Source organism: Orbicella faveolata, unplaced genomic scaffold (genome assembly GCF_042242905.1).
Source record: "Orbicella faveolata isolate gen_17 unplaced genomic scaffold, um_ofav_v1 contig_35, whole genome shotgun sequence".
NCBI lineage: Eukaryota > Metazoa > Cnidaria > Anthozoa > Scleractinia > Merulinidae > Orbicella > Orbicella faveolata.
Window position 1 is genome coordinate 13,502,278 of NW_028301564.1, and position 18,309 is coordinate 13,520,586.

Below are 18,309 nucleotides of genomic sequence, written 5' to 3' on the forward strand. Positions count from 1 at the left end.
AGAGTAAACATAATGATTGCATGACTCAGCCGTTTATTTTGCAGGGAAGCAAGCGGCAAATGTAAATTTTAAGAACAAGAATTTATACAGTATGTACCAATGCAATAAGTAATTTTGATCTCTAGCGAATTTCTTGATGCTAAATGTAAAAGTTTTCGCGTACGCGTAGGTCCGATTGATTCCCTTTGAAGATGTCTTTATGCTAATAAAGTCGGTCTAAAACGTTAGGGTGAGGCCTCTTCATATCATTTTCAATTAAAATCATCCCATTCGTCAAAGTCTTAAGGTGTCTGACACAGTGACCAAATTGTTTAATTTATTTGCTCGGTTAACTGTCATCGCAGTCACGTGTGTTCTTTCTCCGATCTTAATTTTTTTTTTTGATAATCTTTAATCAAGGTGTGTTGATATAAGGAGCCTTCTAAAATAAACACCTCTCGACAAGTGCTAATAACCAGTTTTGTTGTTTTATTTTTTCAAATTATTGGTTTGAAAGAGACATAATTTTCATAATTTTAAAGCAATTTTGGTTTTTCCAAATTATGTTTTCGAGAAGTGTTAATATTGTTCGACGCCTTCTATCGACACATCTTGATAAAAGACTATAAAACAGGTAAAAATTAAACATTAACTGTTGGTTGGATTTTTCGACTTTTTCAACTTTTAATAGTAATAATTGCTCAGAATCAATCCCATATATTTGCGTGAACAAGCGCTCATATTGTAATTTTCTCGTGTTTGGAGATTAGACCTTGCTCGATTGTTCTACGATGACTTACGAGCCTTACTTACGTAAATAGATCAGAGCACATTAATCAACATGGTGGGCGATTTCCTTATTGTAAAATAAAAAAATTAAAGGTTTCTTATCACGCATAATTTTGGAACAGCACCATAAGTGACTTAGTCCGTTCTTTTCTTTTGCCCAAGTCAATTCATATGAAAGTTGTGATAATTAGAAAACGAAATAATTAATGAAAATACCTTGCGGGACAAAAATCAGTCTCATCAGTGTTATCGAAGTGTTCTTTTAAATTTGTTTCAAGAAATATTCATCAAACGTGTACGTCTTTCCAAAGTAGAACAATTTGTTTTTGAATGACACAGGCTCCCTTCCAATGCAAATATAGCTTTTCTTTATGAGGAAGCCATAAAAGGGAAATAAATAACGCTTTAGCTTAAATATACGTCATCCATTGTTCCTTCGGGCAGATGTTTATACATTTTAAACTTTAATTAATCTGAGACATGTTTTCAGAAAAAAATTGGGAACTTTAATTATAGTTTTGCCATCATCGGCTCGCTGCGCTTGTAGTTATAATTGCATATTCATGGCTGTTCTTTTCTAGTGTGTCGTTTGCCCTCGTCAAAACCTCCCGTTTTTATAAAGTATAAGGGACAAAAAGGGATAGACTTGGTGTACATCACCTTGGGAAAATATCTGGTTTTGAAATACTCATGAAGATAATACGAAAGGTACATTTATAGCTTGTTTGTAAGTTACAATATGTTTTCCCCGACAAATAATAGTTACGTAGATTGCGCTTGCAAAGCGTATTTGGTATTTCTGGATATATTTCGAACATGAGACTATGGTTTAGATGTTGGGGCCTGCTTTCTAAGAACTTTCTTAAAAATGGAGCAGTCTTTGCCGAACTTCATTCAAACACACTGACGAGTTACCAAGAGCAGTGTGATATTGAACGTGAAGATTAATCTTAAGAACCACCCACACTAAACGCTAGTTGATGAAGAAACTTTCACGACACTGTGTTCCATTAACTTTATTTCAATGTTTTATTTTTATTTCTTTTTTATTTATTATTATTATTATTATTATTATTATTATTATTTTACCTGATGTTGGCTCATTGTATATGTAAACCCAGTCATTTTGTAACTTCGTTTCGCCATACCTCGGTTACTTATTCAAATAGAAAAACTACAGTATATCTGTTCCTCAGGATGTGGATCATGGTTGTTTTCTATTAATATAAATTAAATCGACACCGCTGTGAACTCATTAATTTGACTTTTCTTTCTAAAAAAATGTAAGGCAAGTAGCTGCATATTCAGTATAATAAAATTCAAAAATCTTTTAATATTTGGTTATTAGAAAAAAACTCGACTCATTTTGATTTCACATGTTCATTAAATTATGTTAGGATGATTATATTAATTTTGTTAGCTCAGATACGCCTTTTGTTGACTTTGCATCAGCCAATCTACTTGCGAAGAGAAAAGCTCTATATTGATATAGGAACGGGCACATTAAATTAGTTTGATGTACCTACCAGAAAGGCATTCGCACGTTTCTTGCAACTGGAACCATTAGCACTCGTTTTCAGGCCAAGGTGGAATTTAGAATGAAAAACTGTTCAAGACAAGGAAATTTCAAGTATATATTATAGTTTTACAAGTGGAGAGATGACAACAAACTACAGGCAACATTTCATTCGACCCCAGGCGCGAAATCCAACCGATGACCAAGGTGGTAAGTAAGGGTACTTCAGTGCAATGAGAAATAAACGTGAGAAATAAATTCCACCTACTGGTAGATAATTATAATCAAATGAAAAAAAAAAATGAAAAAAAAAAAAATAGACTTCAGTTCTTTTTCCGTAATTAATACATGGATTCAAAGCTACTATCTTATGCTTTTTGAAAATTATCATAATGAAACACTCAAAAAAGAAACCTCAAAAAGGCAGTGCAGTAATGTAACATCAGAACGAAAATAAATATTACAATATGCTATAAATAATTCAAAACAGCCTTTTTGTATTTAATATTTTTCGAAGGGGCGGATATCTCACGCAATAAGAAATTGCATTTCTATGATAAAAGTTGAAGGAGATAAACCAAACTGGAAAGAATATTGATTTAGGTACTCAATTCGTGGTCAATCGATCCCGTTACTAAAATAGCATAACATAATGTCCGCCAGAGCCTGAGTGTAAAGCCTGATCCACTGACATGTGAAAGAGTTTTGTTTGCAGATTAATAGATAAACGACCACTTGATTATTCCAAGTTGTCAGTGCAGTTTAATTTGCACTATGTGACAGTAAATCACCCGAGTGGCACACTACAATTTTAATTTTTTAACATCAACTTTCGAATTTTTATGTCAAAATTTGCTAATAAGCGAGTGTATTCAAAAGCACAAGGAAATATGGCAAGTGCATGCGCAAAGGAGGTGGAAAATTTTAAAATGGCATGTCGTAAAATGTTTATAGTTCTAATCTCTTCCTTATACGCTTTCTCATCAGATGAACTTCAAATGCAGTACCTTTCAAGTTCTTCTGTTTTGTGTTTTGGCATATCATGCAAACAAAGGTAAGTAGATCGAGCGGCCTCGCTTGCTGAAAAAGGGAAGGGATTCAGAAGTATAGAAAGCCCATCATGTACTACCATCGTATCCCATCTTTCAAGTATATATATTACCACAAAAGTCGCTCGAAAACACTCTTGATTTGCATAAGTTCGTTGTTAATCAAATAAAACGAAATAAAATAAAATAGGAAATTATAAAATACAATAAATCAAGTATTAATATTGATAATAAAATAAAATAATTTAAGAAGACTATCAGAGATATGAAAACCTTCAGCTAAGACCTTCCGTTCGGCTACATCAGGAAGAAAGAAAATTTCGTAAATCTGTTGCACAGTATGACTGATGTCTTTGAAAAATGCATTGTGATAACATTGACGGAGTACACTGTGTTAGAATTATTATTCATGTGCTTTATGGCATACACTAAAATGTCGTCAAAAATTTGCTTTAGTAAACATACCGTAAAAAACTCCAATACATAATGATCTTATGTTGCAGTGCACACAGCATGCCCTGGAAAACCGTTCAAGCCTTTTTTGATGATCTTTCATTTGGTTGCTCATTCTCACGCTGTTCCAATATATTGTAGATTATTTCAAATATTGGTTCACAGCAGGCTATGTTTACTAAAAAAACTCTTTTCAAAATATCTCAAAACATCGAAAGCCCACGAACACGGGAGAATAGAATGGATCAAACAAACACAACAACGCCACAATCTACCATGCGAGGGCGATTCTTAAATGAGATCAAAAAACCAAAGTGCTCATTAAGGGTGCGTTTCTTTGAGGTGATCTGGATAAGGATCAGTGATCCAAGATCACTCGGATCATCATGGTGCATCCAAGGAATCGATGAATCCACTCTGATCATGGATTCAACGGTTCCTTTAATCTTTAATCTTTAATCTTTAATCATTATTTATACGCGGTAAAAACATCAGGTAGAAAAAAAAATTACATAATAATGACTAAAAATCCAAATCCTTACATTATATTAACTTACATTAATATGCCACTTAAGAAAAATCCTGGTTTCCATGAATGCCGTGTTTAAAAATTATGGTAGAGAAGGCGTTTAAATTTGTTTAGTGAGCCAGACTCTCTAATGTTACAGGGTAAGCTGTTCGAAAGGGTAGCGCTGCTGTAACTAAAACTATTTTTCATGTAGTTAGTTCTTGGAAAGGGGACAACAAGTTTGTTTACCGAGTCTCTCAGAGAATAGCTTGAATCATTTCGCTATATAAATTTAGACGTGAGATATTCCGGAACAAGACCGTTTAAAGACTTGAAAACCATTAAGGCGTTCTGAATTTGACGTTGAGATTTGAAGTCTTTCCAGCTGAATTTGTGAAACAAGGGATCGACATCTACGTCATAGTTTGTTGAAGTTATAACACGTGCAGCACTTTTCTGTAGTTTTTGTAGCTTTTTAGATAATGTTTTGCCACAATTACCCCAGACAAGGCTGCAGTGATCAAAGTGAGGTTGAACTAGTGAGTTGCAAATTTTGCGTAGGGTGGATTGAGGCACAAATGGATTAACTCGCTTTATGGTTCCAACAGCGGAAGCGATCTTTTTACATAGTTTATCAATGTGGGAATGCCACGTTAAATTTTCATCGATATGTATTCCAAGGGATTTCGCAGAGGAAACTCGTTCAATCGGAACATTATCATGGAAAGTTCCAGTGTATCAGATAGAATACTTAATCTTTGCCTGGAGCCGATCAGCATAAATTCAGTTTTTGTAGCGTTCAAGGTAAGTTTGTTAGACACTAGCCATTTTCTTAGCTTTTCAAGGTCGTGAGATAGATTAGACTGGATCAAATGTAAATCAGAACCAGCATAAGTAATGTGGGTGTCATCAGCATACATTCTAGGTACGCTGAATGATAAACAGTTAGGCAAATCGTTAATATGAATTAGAAATAAAAGAGGGCCAAAGATCGTTCCCTGTAGCACACCACATTTAAGAGAGGTGAAGTCAGAGAGATAACCGTTAACTGAGCACCGTTGCGTGCGATTCGTCAAATACGATTTAAACCAATCAAGAGTTTTCCCTTAAACGCCACACCGATTCGTTTTAGTTAGTAATATTTCATGATCAACAGTGTCGAATGCCTTTTTTAAGTCGAGGAACACTACACGATCAACATTAAACATTAAACGCTCAGCTGTCAGTGACTTCAAGAAGAGCAGTAACTGTTGAGTGTAAAGACCTGAAACCAGATTGTTGTTCAGAGATGATTTCTTCACTATTTAAAAAGTTGTAAAACTGATCGTACACAATCCTCTCGAACACTTTGGCGACTACGGAAATCACTGAGATAGGTCGGTAGTTGTTTAGATCAAATGACTCGCCCTATTTAAACAACGGAGTCACTCTGGCACATTTCCAGTCGTCAGGAAATATGCCAGACATCAGGGATTTATTTAACAGATCGCATAACGGGCCTGAGATAATATCAGCACACTCACGAATCAACCTAGCAGAGATATTATCTAGCCGTGTAGCTTTAGTTTTGGCCAATTTATTTAGATGAGTAAAAACAACACTGGTATTAGTTGGACGAAAACAGAATTTATTGCAGTTTTCAGGAACATAGTTTAAATAAACCGACTCCACATTAGAAGTTAAAGGTATTTCACGGGCTAGTCTGGGCCCAATAGTTGAAAAATGTTCGTTAAAGGTGTTGGAAATCTCGTTAGAGTCACAGATAGAGATGTCATTTACTTTCACTTCCTTTACTATCTTGTTGTTCTGACGAGACATGAGGTTATTTATAGTTCTCCAAGTCCTTCGAGCATTCCCGTCGGATTGAATAAAACTAGTGTGATAATAGGATGACGCAACAGCCTACCCTGTCTGTATAATTTGTATAGATCAGGTCAATTAATGTAGATGAGGATTCTGTAACGCGCGTTGGTTCATTAATTAGTTGTTTGAGCCCACACAAATCCGAAATCTCAATAACGATGAGTGTTTGCATCAGGTGTAGGAGAGACTGATCCTTTGATGCACCATGATCCAGACAGATCTTGGATCACTGATCCTGATCCAGATCACACCAAAGGAACGCACCCTAAGTCAATCGCAAAGGACGTAGACAATCCAGTGACCCATTCAAGACTGAGAAATGCATGTGTCTAGAGCAGATTCTGGGGAAAGGTGTGCAATTGTCACCACTGTTTGATTGAATCTTTACCCAATCACTAAGTTAAGTGATGCAAAAGCAAAGTTTTTCTCTATTTCCACCTCAGGAGTTACGTTAAGCGTCAATGACTCAGAGGAATACAAACTGCGTCAGGAGCTTTTAAGGAATATGGACGTCATGGTTCGCCCAGTCACATCAAGTTCTGATGCTGTAAATGTGTCTTTTTCTCTGACAGTTTGGGCATTGGCTGATTTGGTATGTCCTTAATTAGCATTTGAGATGTTGACAATACTTCCAGCTTTTGATCCACTACCTGTTATGTTGGTCCGCGATCTTTTTTTACCCTTATGAGTCCATCTATCTTTCTTCTTGTTAATGTGACTGCCTTTTGTCTCTTTGCCTGTTGATATAGAGAAATTCCATGCATCATTGCTGACGAGAATAAGGAGCAAAGAGATGGCATCGATTAATAATAATTCCAGATCGATGTTGCTCAACCATCGTACACTTGGAAAAAATTGGCAGAGGTCGAGAATCAAAAATTATCAAGCTTGTGTCACTAATTAGCCAAAACATGTAGTTTTTGAATAATCGTACACATTTATAAATGATTGTGGAATTTTTATCCCTGTTTTCGAATACATCCTGTCACAATTTTGATCTTTTTGTACCTTTAGGTAATGTTTTTGTTTTTGTTGTTGTTGTTGTTGTTTTTTTTTTGTTTGTTTGTTTGTTTTTTCTGGAACGCCCTTGGAGCATCAGCTCTACACAAGTGACGTACATTAGTATTCGATTTCCATTGATAAATTGAAAAAGGCGTCGCTGGCACACGCAAGAATTCTGCTGTCTGTAGGTATGACGCGAAAATTAGCGCCACGTAGTCTTCTTCGGAGCCATCATTTAGAATGATCACGCAATGCTCCGAGATAGAGTAAACATGGTAATTCAATAATTCATGATCAGCCGTTAATTTTACAGGAAAGCAAGCGCCAAATGCTTTTAACAAGTGTCTGGATCTCACAGGTTTGTTCAAAAATTCATGGTATATTGAAAACCGAGCTCGACTCAGCATTATTCATCCAGTGATTGCAAACCTATCGCTGTCCTCTAATTGTACCTGAAAGCAATCCGTTGTGTGGTATAACAACTTTTTTGGTGATTGATATACTTTCAGAAGTGGAATAACCCCTTTCTCGTTTGGGACAAAGACAAGTATGGAGGTATCGACAGAATCCATGTCAGCTCAAAAGAAATTTGGGTTCCAGATATCGTCCTGTACAATAAGTAAGTGGGACTGAGGTAGCTGTACAGATTGGCAGATGAACCGCCTAATAATAATAGTATCTTCATTTACATTGGTATTCATTTCACAGTCAAGCAATCTTTTACAAAGCCGTGCAAATTACACGAAAAAAATGTGAAAAAATGTATTTTATGTAAATATACTCATGCTTGAACTGAAATCCTGCTTACCACCTATCTTACCACTAATATATTTAAACTGACACTTTGTTGTTGCTTTGTAGTGGAGATAAACAGGTTCTCCAAGCAGGCCACACCGAAATTTTCAAGAACTGGGTAGTGCTCAACAACGATGGCTCATGCAACTGGGAATCTCCAGCAAATATTGAAAGCAGATGTAATGTTGAAATCAGCTCGTTTCCTTTCGACGAGCAGCAATGCTACCTTCTCTTTGGATCTGCCACGTACGGAAGCGAGTCACTCCGCATTCATTCAATACATCCTGGAGGTAGACTGAAAATACTTTATTACACCACAGAATAGACACCACAAATTAGTCAGCAGAAAAAAATGTGATGTTTGATCGTTTGCATAGAGGTCACTAACTCCGGTACACATGTCTGAAGTTGTTCAGTTATTTTATTTTTGTTCCAAATTTATTTGTGACCATTTCATTTCTTTGTGCTGTTAACTGTTGCTTGTATATTATTCCCTTAAAAGAATAGTTGCTAGGCCCTGTACCTGATAAGTAAATTTTCTTTTTTGTTTCAGATGAATGCCAACCAACAAAAGAGAAACTCCATAACAACAATGGAGAATGGGAAATTGAATGCCTGAACGAAACAATGTACCTTTCGGCAATGGAGCAAAGAGTGAATTCGGCCCAAAAATACTCCTTTGCCAAATACAGCCTGAAAATTAAGCGCAGACCGTTGTACTACATCATGTTGCTGATTGTTCCTTGTGTGCTTTGCACCATGCTGGTTCTGATCAGTTTTGCCATTCCTCCCGAAAATGGAGAGAGAATCGGCTTCTGTGCCACCATTATGATCTCAGTCAGCTTTTATCTGATCATAATGACCGACATGCTGCCAGAAAAGTCAGACACACTACCCATCCTCGGCATATATTACACCATTACGATGGTCGAGATAGCTGCCGCACTGATGGCCACCATTCTTGTGTTAAGGGTGTACCATTCCGTAAGCGAGCCGCCTGCCTGTTTCAAGGCCCTATGCAGAGTGCGGAAACCCAAGCCAAAGAAAGGGATTGAACGTGCAAGCAAATTAAAATTGAAGAAATTCCTGTCAAAACGAAATGCCGTAGCAAACGACATAACCATTGTGGGAGATGATGCAGATGTAACTGCACATGTCCCAGTACAAGTTGATCCCGAAGAAAAGCCAGTCGTCTTAAACGAGGACAATGAGTGCGCAGAAGATGACAATAGAAAGGTCTGGCGCGCTGTGGCTGTCGCGTGTGATCGCTTCTTCTTCTGGCTGTTTCTGATTATGTTTCTTGCCTCCACTGGATATCTCATGAAATTTCGTCCTATTTTTAGGTTTTGATGGTTCAATAATGAGCATAGAGTTAGCTTTACGCCATCTAAAATACAGCTACTATTTTTAAGGATTGCATGTGATCTTTCTCCAAATACAACTCCAAACCTAATCCGAAAGTTTGGGATTTTAGTTGTGCAAACTCAAAAATATTATTATTCTTGCAAAATGTTGGAAAAAAAAAAAACTTTCAATCTTCTTGAATTGATGTCAGTGCTATCTTTTCAATGGAGAACTGAAAAATCCCAAAGTTAAATTAATTTAATTCAATTTTCAATATATAATCAGTCTCGGTGGCAAAATCAGTTATTAGTGTTTTACTACTGTTGTTATAATATGAATGTAAGCATCATCAGTAGTCGTATTATATTGTAAGTAGAGTGAGTGTTAGTATCGTAAGTTAAATAAGTAATTGTATTTTTTGGTTGAGTAAGTTATGCAAATTAAAGTACTGTAAGTGGCATCTGTAATTGTATCGTATTGTTAAATAGTGTAAGTAGTGTACGTAGCTGTATTACTGTAAATAGTTGTCGCTGTTGTAATTAGCAGATGCATCACTGTTGTAAATTGGGTAATTAGACGTACCAGTGTTGTAAGTAGTGTGAATCACAATGAAAAAAAAAAGTTTTGAGTTTTCGGTTATAAACCATAAACGTTGATTTCACTGATTAACTGGTATCGGTCGAGTAACAATTTTCTTCTCATCTGCGTTGATCTATAGACTTTCAATGCAGCTTAATAACGGTCTCCTGCGTTCTAGATGTAGATTTTTAAGACTGCAAAGCCGTTTTAAATGTTATAGCTCAAGTTATTGGTAAATATATCAACTTAATGTTTAAAAAAAGAAAAGAGATTCTCAACTTACAAACGAAATGAGCATTATGATTTTTATTTAATTTTATTTGAATTATAAAAGAATCAAGTGAATGTTACTTCTTATTGTACTAGTTAATGTTAAACCTTTATTGTAAACAGACCAATACCTCCCTTTGGAGAGTAAGGCGCAATAAAGATATACTACTACTACTCACTCACTCACTCACTCACTCATTCAGTCACTCACTCAGGCACTCAGTCACTCACATTAAGACGTGAGCTGCACTCACGTATTTCAAACTCTGACACCCATTACCCCAGTTTAAGATATAACTAGGAGACAAAGTACTTACTTAGAGCAGAAAACACGGTTACATCTAAAATTATAGGAAATTATATCAATTCAATGTTTCAAAAAAGGAAAGAGATTCTTGGCTCACAAATGTAATAAGAACTGTGATTTTTTCTAATGAACTGTATACGGATATGGTAAATGTTATTTTGTATTTTTGTTAGTTACTCAGTCACTCAGTCACTCAGTGACTCAGTCACTCAGTCAGAGAAATAATCATTTATTTGTGTAGTCACGCAGTCATGTAATCATGAGGTCTTGCCCTCAATGTCACGGAGTTAATACTTAGAACGTAGAGAAATGTCACAAATTGAAAATCAACATACGCGCAAGTCCCAAAACCAGCTTGCCAAGCAGCGTATAGCTAGTTGTATGTGGCTAATGTTGCTACGTTGATCTCACAAAGCCACTTCGCGTCATAATAAGTTAGCTGATATCCGCAAACTTTAGCGTGGAAAATTCCCAGAAATTAAAAGGAGTATTGATGGTCATGTCATTGCTATCTGCAGAAGAGGTGACAAAATCAAAAATTAAGTGCGGCAGAAATGCGACTGTGGATTCATACGTCGCACTTGTGTCGCACTTAATTCAGAATTTATACTGTCGGGTGTGTCGGCCAGCGGAAAATGTTTTAAACGTAGAGTATTCAGTATGGCGGACGAAAATACTGAGCGACATGGCAGTAGGCGGAATAGGGACTATAAACATTGACTCTTTAGAGACTGTTATTTCCAAGGCAAGAAAAAAAATCTTATCTTACGTTCGGCTCTGTATTGAGCTCGATCACACTCAATTACTGTATTTAATTTATTGATAATTATTGATATGCATTCATTTTAATTAGGAACCTGCAGCTTATTTTATGAATTTCATTTAACATGTTTTTAGTAGTTGGAAATTTTAGGGACATTGTATTTTCTTGTTTTCTGAACATTTGCAGCTTGCGAGGTGATTTATGGAATAATGAAACTTCCCAAAATCCTTTGGAGATGAAAATTGCAAATGCTAAATGAACTTAAATGTAATCGTCATTTTGAAGCCCAGATGAAAAAAAAAAAAAACACCCACTTCACATAAAATCTCTCTGACATCAAACTTACATTCCTTTGTAGATGGTTTGCGCAGCCAATGTCCCCTTGGCCTACAGTGGACTTTTATTTTTTAGCATACAGATTTACCACATCTGCATAATAATAATAATAACAACAACAATAACAGTCTGTTTTATTTCTAGTCAGCGATGATGTTGATACTTCCATCAATTTTCTGTTGCACCTGAATCAGTCTTGGCATCAAAATGTAAATCAGTGATGTAATCTTGTAGTACTAAAACGTTCAACATGAGCCTTAGAGAAAATCTTAGGAAGGGTATATATTTCAATTCTGGTCAGCAGTTATGTTAATGACCCTTCCATCACTAAAGTTTTGTTTTACGTAAATGTATTTGGCATCAAGGAGTACATCAGAGCTGCCATCTTCAGTGACTGATGAAATGGAAGGAAAGAGCAACGTGGTTCCCACGGACCCTCATGTTCCCGCCCTTCCGGAGCGACAGAGGAGAGACACTGGTTGGTCTTGTGCTACTTTGACAATTGAGAACATCAGGGAGGCGTCCTCTCTAATAGGCAACTCATCGCGTTGAGTTTTGTCGAATTCAAAGCATCGCGCTGCGACCGCCATCACAGGTATCCCAAGCTCCTTGGGAGCCGTGAACATTATTATGTGACATTGCGTAACAGCGTAAATATAACAATTTCTATGGGCATGTAACGATTGTATGTAATAGATCGAAAAATGGAAAAGAAATTGAATAAAAACGAATTACTTCGACTCGCCTGTTTGTTACTTTTGTCTCCATGCCGTTTTGGGGCCATTTCAACGCAATTTTAGCGAGTTTCAGTTTCATCGGTTTCCTCTTTATAAACATAGAGGCCCTGAATACTCTAAACTCATTTAATCGCCGATCACAAGGCCTACAGAGTAGATTTGGTCTTAATAAATTCAAAGGTAAAGATCTTCCATACACAGCCTAGGCCGCTGTGTCTCAACAAGAGATAACAACAAAAGTCTCTTGGTCTCAAATAACAACGTCAATAGCAAGTTTTCGTTTAGATAAATGAACTATTGATCATTACTAAAATCTCACTAAAGCAGAAAGTTTCGATTTAAAACCCCATATTACGGTGAATGCCCTTTGAAAATACCGTGTTGCCATAAAAACGTCTTGTAACAATAGCCCTTACGCGTGATGACATCAGACTAGCTAAAATCACCGCCAAGTCTTGGTTTGAGAATGCAAATTTTAGATTTAATGAATTAATTCCAAAAGCAGTAATGATGAAAAAAATAACCACGTGAAAACAACACGAAGGTGACCCACGCAAACGCTTCGATTAAGCGAGTCTTGCGCGCATGCTTCGTTTTTCATTTTTGCTATCATTATTATTATTATTATTATTATTACTATTATCATTATTACTATTATCATTATTATTTTTATTATTATTATTTTTTCTTTTCTTTTAAATTTTAATTTTGAGTAAAATACCTTTTTAAAAAATAATGACAATCAGTTTGCTCTTGCCCCAACCCCCTACCTCCGCTTAATGGGGACTTTATTTTTACCACTTATTGATGAAGTTTGTCCCATTATACGCTGTTCTTAGGTGCTTGGCCCAAAATTGGACAAGTTAATGGGGTTGTATGCGGGGGCCTTGCAAAATGCTTCTAACAAAATATCTGGATGGAATGACACATGGTGTATATTAATTACACAAAGCGTGCGTTGACCGCAACAATCCATTACTTTATAGACGTTTCATTACCCAAAAAAATTATGCGAGTCAAACTATAATTATAATCAAATGCACCCTTACATTCACTTGCAAACGCGGTCACTATTTTATTACATGTATATATTATAACGTCATGGTTGCATTTACATGTCTGAAATAGTGAGTTCACAAAAGTACAAAACAACAACCTGGTATTTATTACAACTAAGGGTAAAGATTGCTTTTCTTCAATTTTCGATAGCGGGGAAAACATAATGCAACACTTTAATTTCTAAACGGACACACTTCTTTGACACGTCACTGAACTTCTCAAGATTGTCCATAACTCAAAATTATGGCATTGTCCCAACATTTCTTTTACAGGAGAAATTAAACAAAATCGAAAATATCAGTGCCTCACTTTTTTGTACATTGATCTATCGCTACTTCTGTGCGATACCTGATGCTAACAGCACATGAGACAGCACTCAAGCCTGCATTGACCAAAGACATTAAACATATTTTTGGTAAAAACATACATCTCACCTTTACTTAACATGAAACTTATTTACATGTGCAGTTGTAAATGCATGAATTTTGAAATCAATCGTTGTCTTGATAACAGTCCTTTATCAACCACGGCATCACAGTAGGAAACCTTCCAGGTTTTTCATAACAAAATAAAGATATGTTTTAGTTATAAGGCAATTGAAATGCCCCAACGAGGGCCCAATTTTTCCATATTGATTTACTGAAAGTTTCCACGACCACTGCAAACACTGGATTTTAAAGAAAAAGTTTTCTGTGAACGAGTTTGAAAGTGGAATGCACGGCAAAACGTTTGCACAGAGTGCTTTTTTACGTTACGTAATAAATCTCTTTACACCCCCACCCCACACTTCCACAAGCACACCGTCTCCCCCCTATCCAACGTCAGTTAATTTAAAGTTTTTAATTCTCAAAACCTGAGCTTTGGACGATATAATTAAATATCCAGTGGAAATAATAAATATCAGCAAAAACACCCAAAAGAATATTCGATCACAGGTGATGGCGGTGGCGCGCCAGATTTTTCTGTTGTCATCCTCCTCGACATACTCCGCTGGTTCAGAGTTATTTAACACCGCAGGCTCACATTCAGGATCGACTGGGGCTGGAACTTGCAGCTTATCTAAATCGCGTCGATTAGCGGTGGTAGCTTCACTCTCCACAGCATTTGGTTTCACAAATAACCGGCTCACACTGACTTCATTCTTTCTCTTTGGCTTGCAACTGCACATTCTGTACAGTGCTTTGAGCCAAGCTGGCGGCTCTCTAGCTGAATGGTACGCACTCAGTATAAGAATAGTGGTGGTTAGTACGAGTGCGATCTCACTCATTGTTATGGTGTAATAGATACCCAGAATCGGCAACGTGTCTGATTTTTCTGGCAGCAATTCCGCCATTATAAGCAGATAAACGCTCACTGAGGTAAAAACGGTCGTCTCGTCATTTTCTGGAGGAATTGCAAAACTGACCAGAACCAACAACGTGCAAAGTAAACAAGGAATAATCAGCAGCATGACGTAGAACAGTGGCTTTCGATTGATAACCAGTGTGTATTGGGCAAACAAGTATTTTTGATCCGGATTGGCTTTATAGTCCATTGCCGAACTAAACACTTCCTCGCTTATGTCTTCTATCTCCCATTCTCCATTATCATGATGAATATTGTCTTTTAAATTTTTATCTGCAATGAAAACAAAAGCATACGTATCAATGAGGTAGAAAATTAATCCCTGGCTATCATGGCGAAAAAATATATGGATTTCAAGCTCGGTATATAATCAAGAATCTCCTTTTCTGTTATAGATTTTAATTTGTCCTCTCTACTCAGGTTTGTAGCAAAAAAGATTCTCTCGGTTATACCACAAAAAAGTAGTCCAATCTTTTTTTAAGCCAGTCTACCAATTTTGATGGGGGTAACTCATTAGAAACGCTTTAAGATGCGTAGTTTCTTGGTAACTTTCGTTAACAGGCGAGCGCGCTCGTACTCAGCTAGTTCAAAAGAAAAGTTGATCTAATATTGATGAAGTATTTTAAGCAGATAAAACTGTTTTCAATCTACCTTTCGGTTTCATGGAATGGATGCGAAGCAACTCGATGCCGTATGTCGCAGATGCAAATAGCAGCGTACATTCCTGGGTGTCGAAACGAAAAGAACTGATTTCCACATTACATCTGCTTTTAAAGTTTGCTGGGGAATCCCATGTGCATGTTCCGTTACTGTTCACAACTACCCAGGTCTTGAACATTAATTTCAGTGTGACCTGCTCGAAGAACTCTTTGATCTTCACTACAAAACAATAAGTACAAAGATGATGGCATATATAAAACTGTTTTTGGCGTTAAAGACGACCGCTATGCGGTCAAGCATAGTCTACATTTTAGGGGTAGTGATGAGTTAAACCAGTATGCATTCGTTGACCATATGGAAAAGATAAAGATGTCCCTCTGTCTTTTCGTATCCTTATGTCGATCGAACGGAGCAGTCGATCGAGCAGTCAATCACAAAATTACAAAAAAGTATGGAAAATCAAAAATATACGTGGCGCGGAAGGATTTGAAGTTGAGCGTATCTAAGCCACGGGTACTAATTAATAGCAGTTAATACTAAAAAGATTTATAGTATCTTTCAGTGTTCCAGGCGCTCCCAATGCAGAATACAGAGTCTTTGTAAAACATAACTCACAAATTGTGGAGGATGATATCCGGGACCCATATTTCGCTCGGGCTAAAGTGGATACGATCGATGAGTCCATAATCGTCTTTGCTCCATTTAAGGTAAGGGTTATGCCACTTCTGTAAGAATTATGATTAATTATTCTTAAATAAAAGAAAAGAAAAAGCATTCCAATACTTTGCCGTACAATATTTAAAATCTTGCCGTCATTGGCGCTCCCTATATAGTTGTAATCGCGGACTTGCACAATTCGCTGTTTGTGTTCATTGGTCGCCATGCCAAGGTTTTGATTTAAATTTTTTTCAATAATTACGACCATAAATATTTGATCTAATTCTGATGATGCGATGATTATGATTATGATAGCGATGTGATGATGATGATGGCTCAGTCATCGCTTTTCCATTTTTTGTTGTTTATAGTCATCCTAAACACCCTGAATACCCGGGAGGAGAATTTTACCATGGACTTGATTGCGTCAGTCAAAATCTTTTCATGCACATTACCTCAGTCATATTCTTTTCTGGCTACGGCCCTGTCCTGGTGAATGTAATGACGACAAGACGATATTGATTATATGAAGCACAAAAATTAATAATGGCAATTAGTGTAACAATTGTAGCAAGCTGTTACCTCAAATCTAGACAAAGGCAACATTAATCGATGTGAACTTCTCTTCTATTCTCTTGCCCCTGAAAAGTTAACTTTAACTTTCTATATCTAAATGGGTAAACAATATTATGTAAATAAAATTAAACTATAAGCAAACCTGAGAAATCCAGGCACTTGTATAAAGCACTTGTCGCTTGTCTTCCTGTAAGACAAATGGTTGGCTCTAAGCAATTTGCTGGGCTAAAAGATTTCCGGTTGATTCTAGAAGACACCAGTATTCGTGCATGTAGAAATCACATTCTTTTTCGGGCTATCCGCTTTATGGCATTGATATGGCGTCACTTGTGTCCAGCTTTTGGTATATGAGTTTGCCGACAAGCTCTTTAAAACATAATTTTCAATTGTACAGTAGAAAAAGAGTAATGTCGAAAGCAAAATGGAAGGATCGAAAGGGTTAAGTATCTACCTATTTAAAGAGAGTTTTTCAGGAGAACAGTTTAAGCTGAAAGTATACTTCATGTTTCTCTTTACTGTACATTGGTGTCTTTAACTACTCCCGGACTGAATTTTTCAAATATGAATGAAAGTTGGGAAGCCAAATGTGGACTCTACCATCGTTGAAAACAACGGTTGAGAACTTCACGATTCCACACTCTGTTATTTTATTATTACAGAGACGAAACTCCTCGGCGTAGATCCCAGATAGAAGCCAAAAATGACAAATTTACGGCATCAGACGTGGATGTAACAGGGCGAACCATGACGTCATTGCTGTCTAGAAGCTCCTGACGTAATCTGTATTCATCTGACCCATTGACAGGTAATGCCAGAGCTGGAATAGAAATATCATTACTATGTGGTTCCGTGGAAGATACAAATTGGTTGGCAAATATTTTGCCTGCATAATCATCAAAACCACCTCTGGCCGACCTGGGATACCTTCCTGGCGGTATACCGGCTCCCCTGATCCCTTATAAGTTGGCTCTTTCTCCCTTCTTCCCTAGAAGTGAATTCCGCTGGTGACTAAAATAGTAGACATCGATGTTCCTTATTCCCCCAGATTATTCCAAAACGTTAGCTTTGTTCCCTGGAAATAAATGATCACGCATATGTTAATTTGTCCCCCCCTCCCCCCTCCTCCCCCCCCCCAAAAAAAAACAAACAAAACAAACAAACAAAACAAAAACTTGAAGGGCTCTCATATTTCTTGTAACTTAGCTAGAGGTGTCTGCTACAAAAAAAAAGTTATCATTGCACAGCCAAGGGTCCTGTAATACTTTGCTTGGGTTCATCAAAAAGCTGAACATGGGAGGACGTTTTGCAACACTTGATCGTACAAGGGGATTGAGAGGGGGTTGCACCCAAGCAACGCTTTCAGGTTGTTGTTCATTGTTTCTCGCCAAGATTGTGATGAGCCAATCCCCCGTGGGAAAAAAGATGGCGGCTGTACATTTAATTTTACCACAATACCTTCCGAACCTAACACAGCCTATAAGGTATAAAGAAAGCCAATTTTTTACAATATTTCTCTCTGTACGAACGACATTTTGTATGCTAGGTTTGAAGATTTTACAACTCTTCAGTACGTTTTTATGAACGTTGTTAAGGTTTTCGTGCGCTAAGAGCTATGGGTAAATGTACCAGTCGCCATCTTTTTTCCTACGGAGGATTGTTCCTCTGCGTCATGACGCATTGCCATGGCAACCATATTTTGACCTACCCGTCATGAACAACGCGT

General features: G+C 36.9%; 2 protein-coding genes across 3 annotated transcripts; one reads left to right on the forward strand and one right to left on the reverse strand.

The window, feature by feature from the left end:
- The first annotated feature begins 1,286 nt into the window (after positions 1 to 1,286).
- Positions 1,287 to 10,321, forward strand: LOC110055478 (neuronal acetylcholine receptor subunit beta-3-like). Of its 2 annotated transcripts, none has more exons than XM_020761868.2 (7): positions 1,287 to 1,476; positions 3,272 to 3,338; positions 6,601 to 6,749; positions 7,473 to 7,517; positions 7,669 to 7,778; positions 8,021 to 8,244; positions 8,508 to 10,321. In XM_020761868.2, the coding sequence occupies exons 1-7, from the start codon at positions 1,459 to 1,461 to the stop codon at positions 9,302 to 9,304; spliced, it is 1,410 nt and encodes a 469-aa protein (XP_020617527.1). In that variant the 5' UTR covers positions 1,287 to 1,458; the 3' UTR covers positions 9,305 to 10,321. The 2 variants fall into 2 exon arrangements, with proteins under 2 accessions (XP_020617527.1, XP_020617528.1); XM_020761869.2 differs by lacking the exon at positions 1,287 to 1,476 and adding an exon at positions 1,810 to 2,494.
- Positions 10,322 to 13,340: 3,019 nt separating this feature from the next.
- Positions 13,341 to 17,689, reverse strand: LOC110055477 (neuronal acetylcholine receptor subunit alpha-5-like). Its single transcript, XM_089273532.1, has 3 exons — positions 15,969 to 17,689; positions 15,345 to 15,572; positions 13,341 to 14,966 (listed from the first exon to the last, which is right to left on the reverse strand). The coding sequence occupies exons 1-3, from the start codon at positions 16,276 to 16,278 to the stop codon at positions 14,161 to 14,163; spliced, it is 1,344 nt and encodes a 447-aa protein (XP_089129658.1). The 5' UTR covers positions 16,279 to 17,689; the 3' UTR covers positions 13,341 to 14,160.
- Positions 17,690 to 18,309: the final 620 nt, after the last annotated feature.

Bases quoted from the DNA above. Each gene is read 5' to 3' on its own strand.
- LOC110055478 (XM_020761868.2), top strand. The intron at 3,339-6,600 runs GTAAGTAGATCG...TTTCCACCTCAG, and splicing joins GGCATATCATGCAAACAAAG to GAGTTACGTTAAGCGTCAAT. The intron at 8,245-8,507 runs GTAGACTGAAAA...TTTTTGTTTCAG, and splicing joins TCATTCAATACATCCTGGAG to ATGAATGCCAACCAACAAAA.
- LOC110055477 (XM_089273532.1), bottom strand. From the start codon at position 16,278: ATGGTCGTAATTATTGAAAAAAATTTAAATCAAAACCTTGGCATGGCG. The intron at 15,573-15,968 runs GTGAGTTATGTT...ATTGTTTTGTAG, and splicing joins GATATCATCCTCCACAATTT to TGAAGATCAAAGAGTTCTTC. The intron at 14,967-15,344 runs GTAGATTGAAAA...TTTTCATTGCAG, and splicing joins CCATTCCATGAAACCGAAAG to ATAAAAATTTAAAAGACAAT.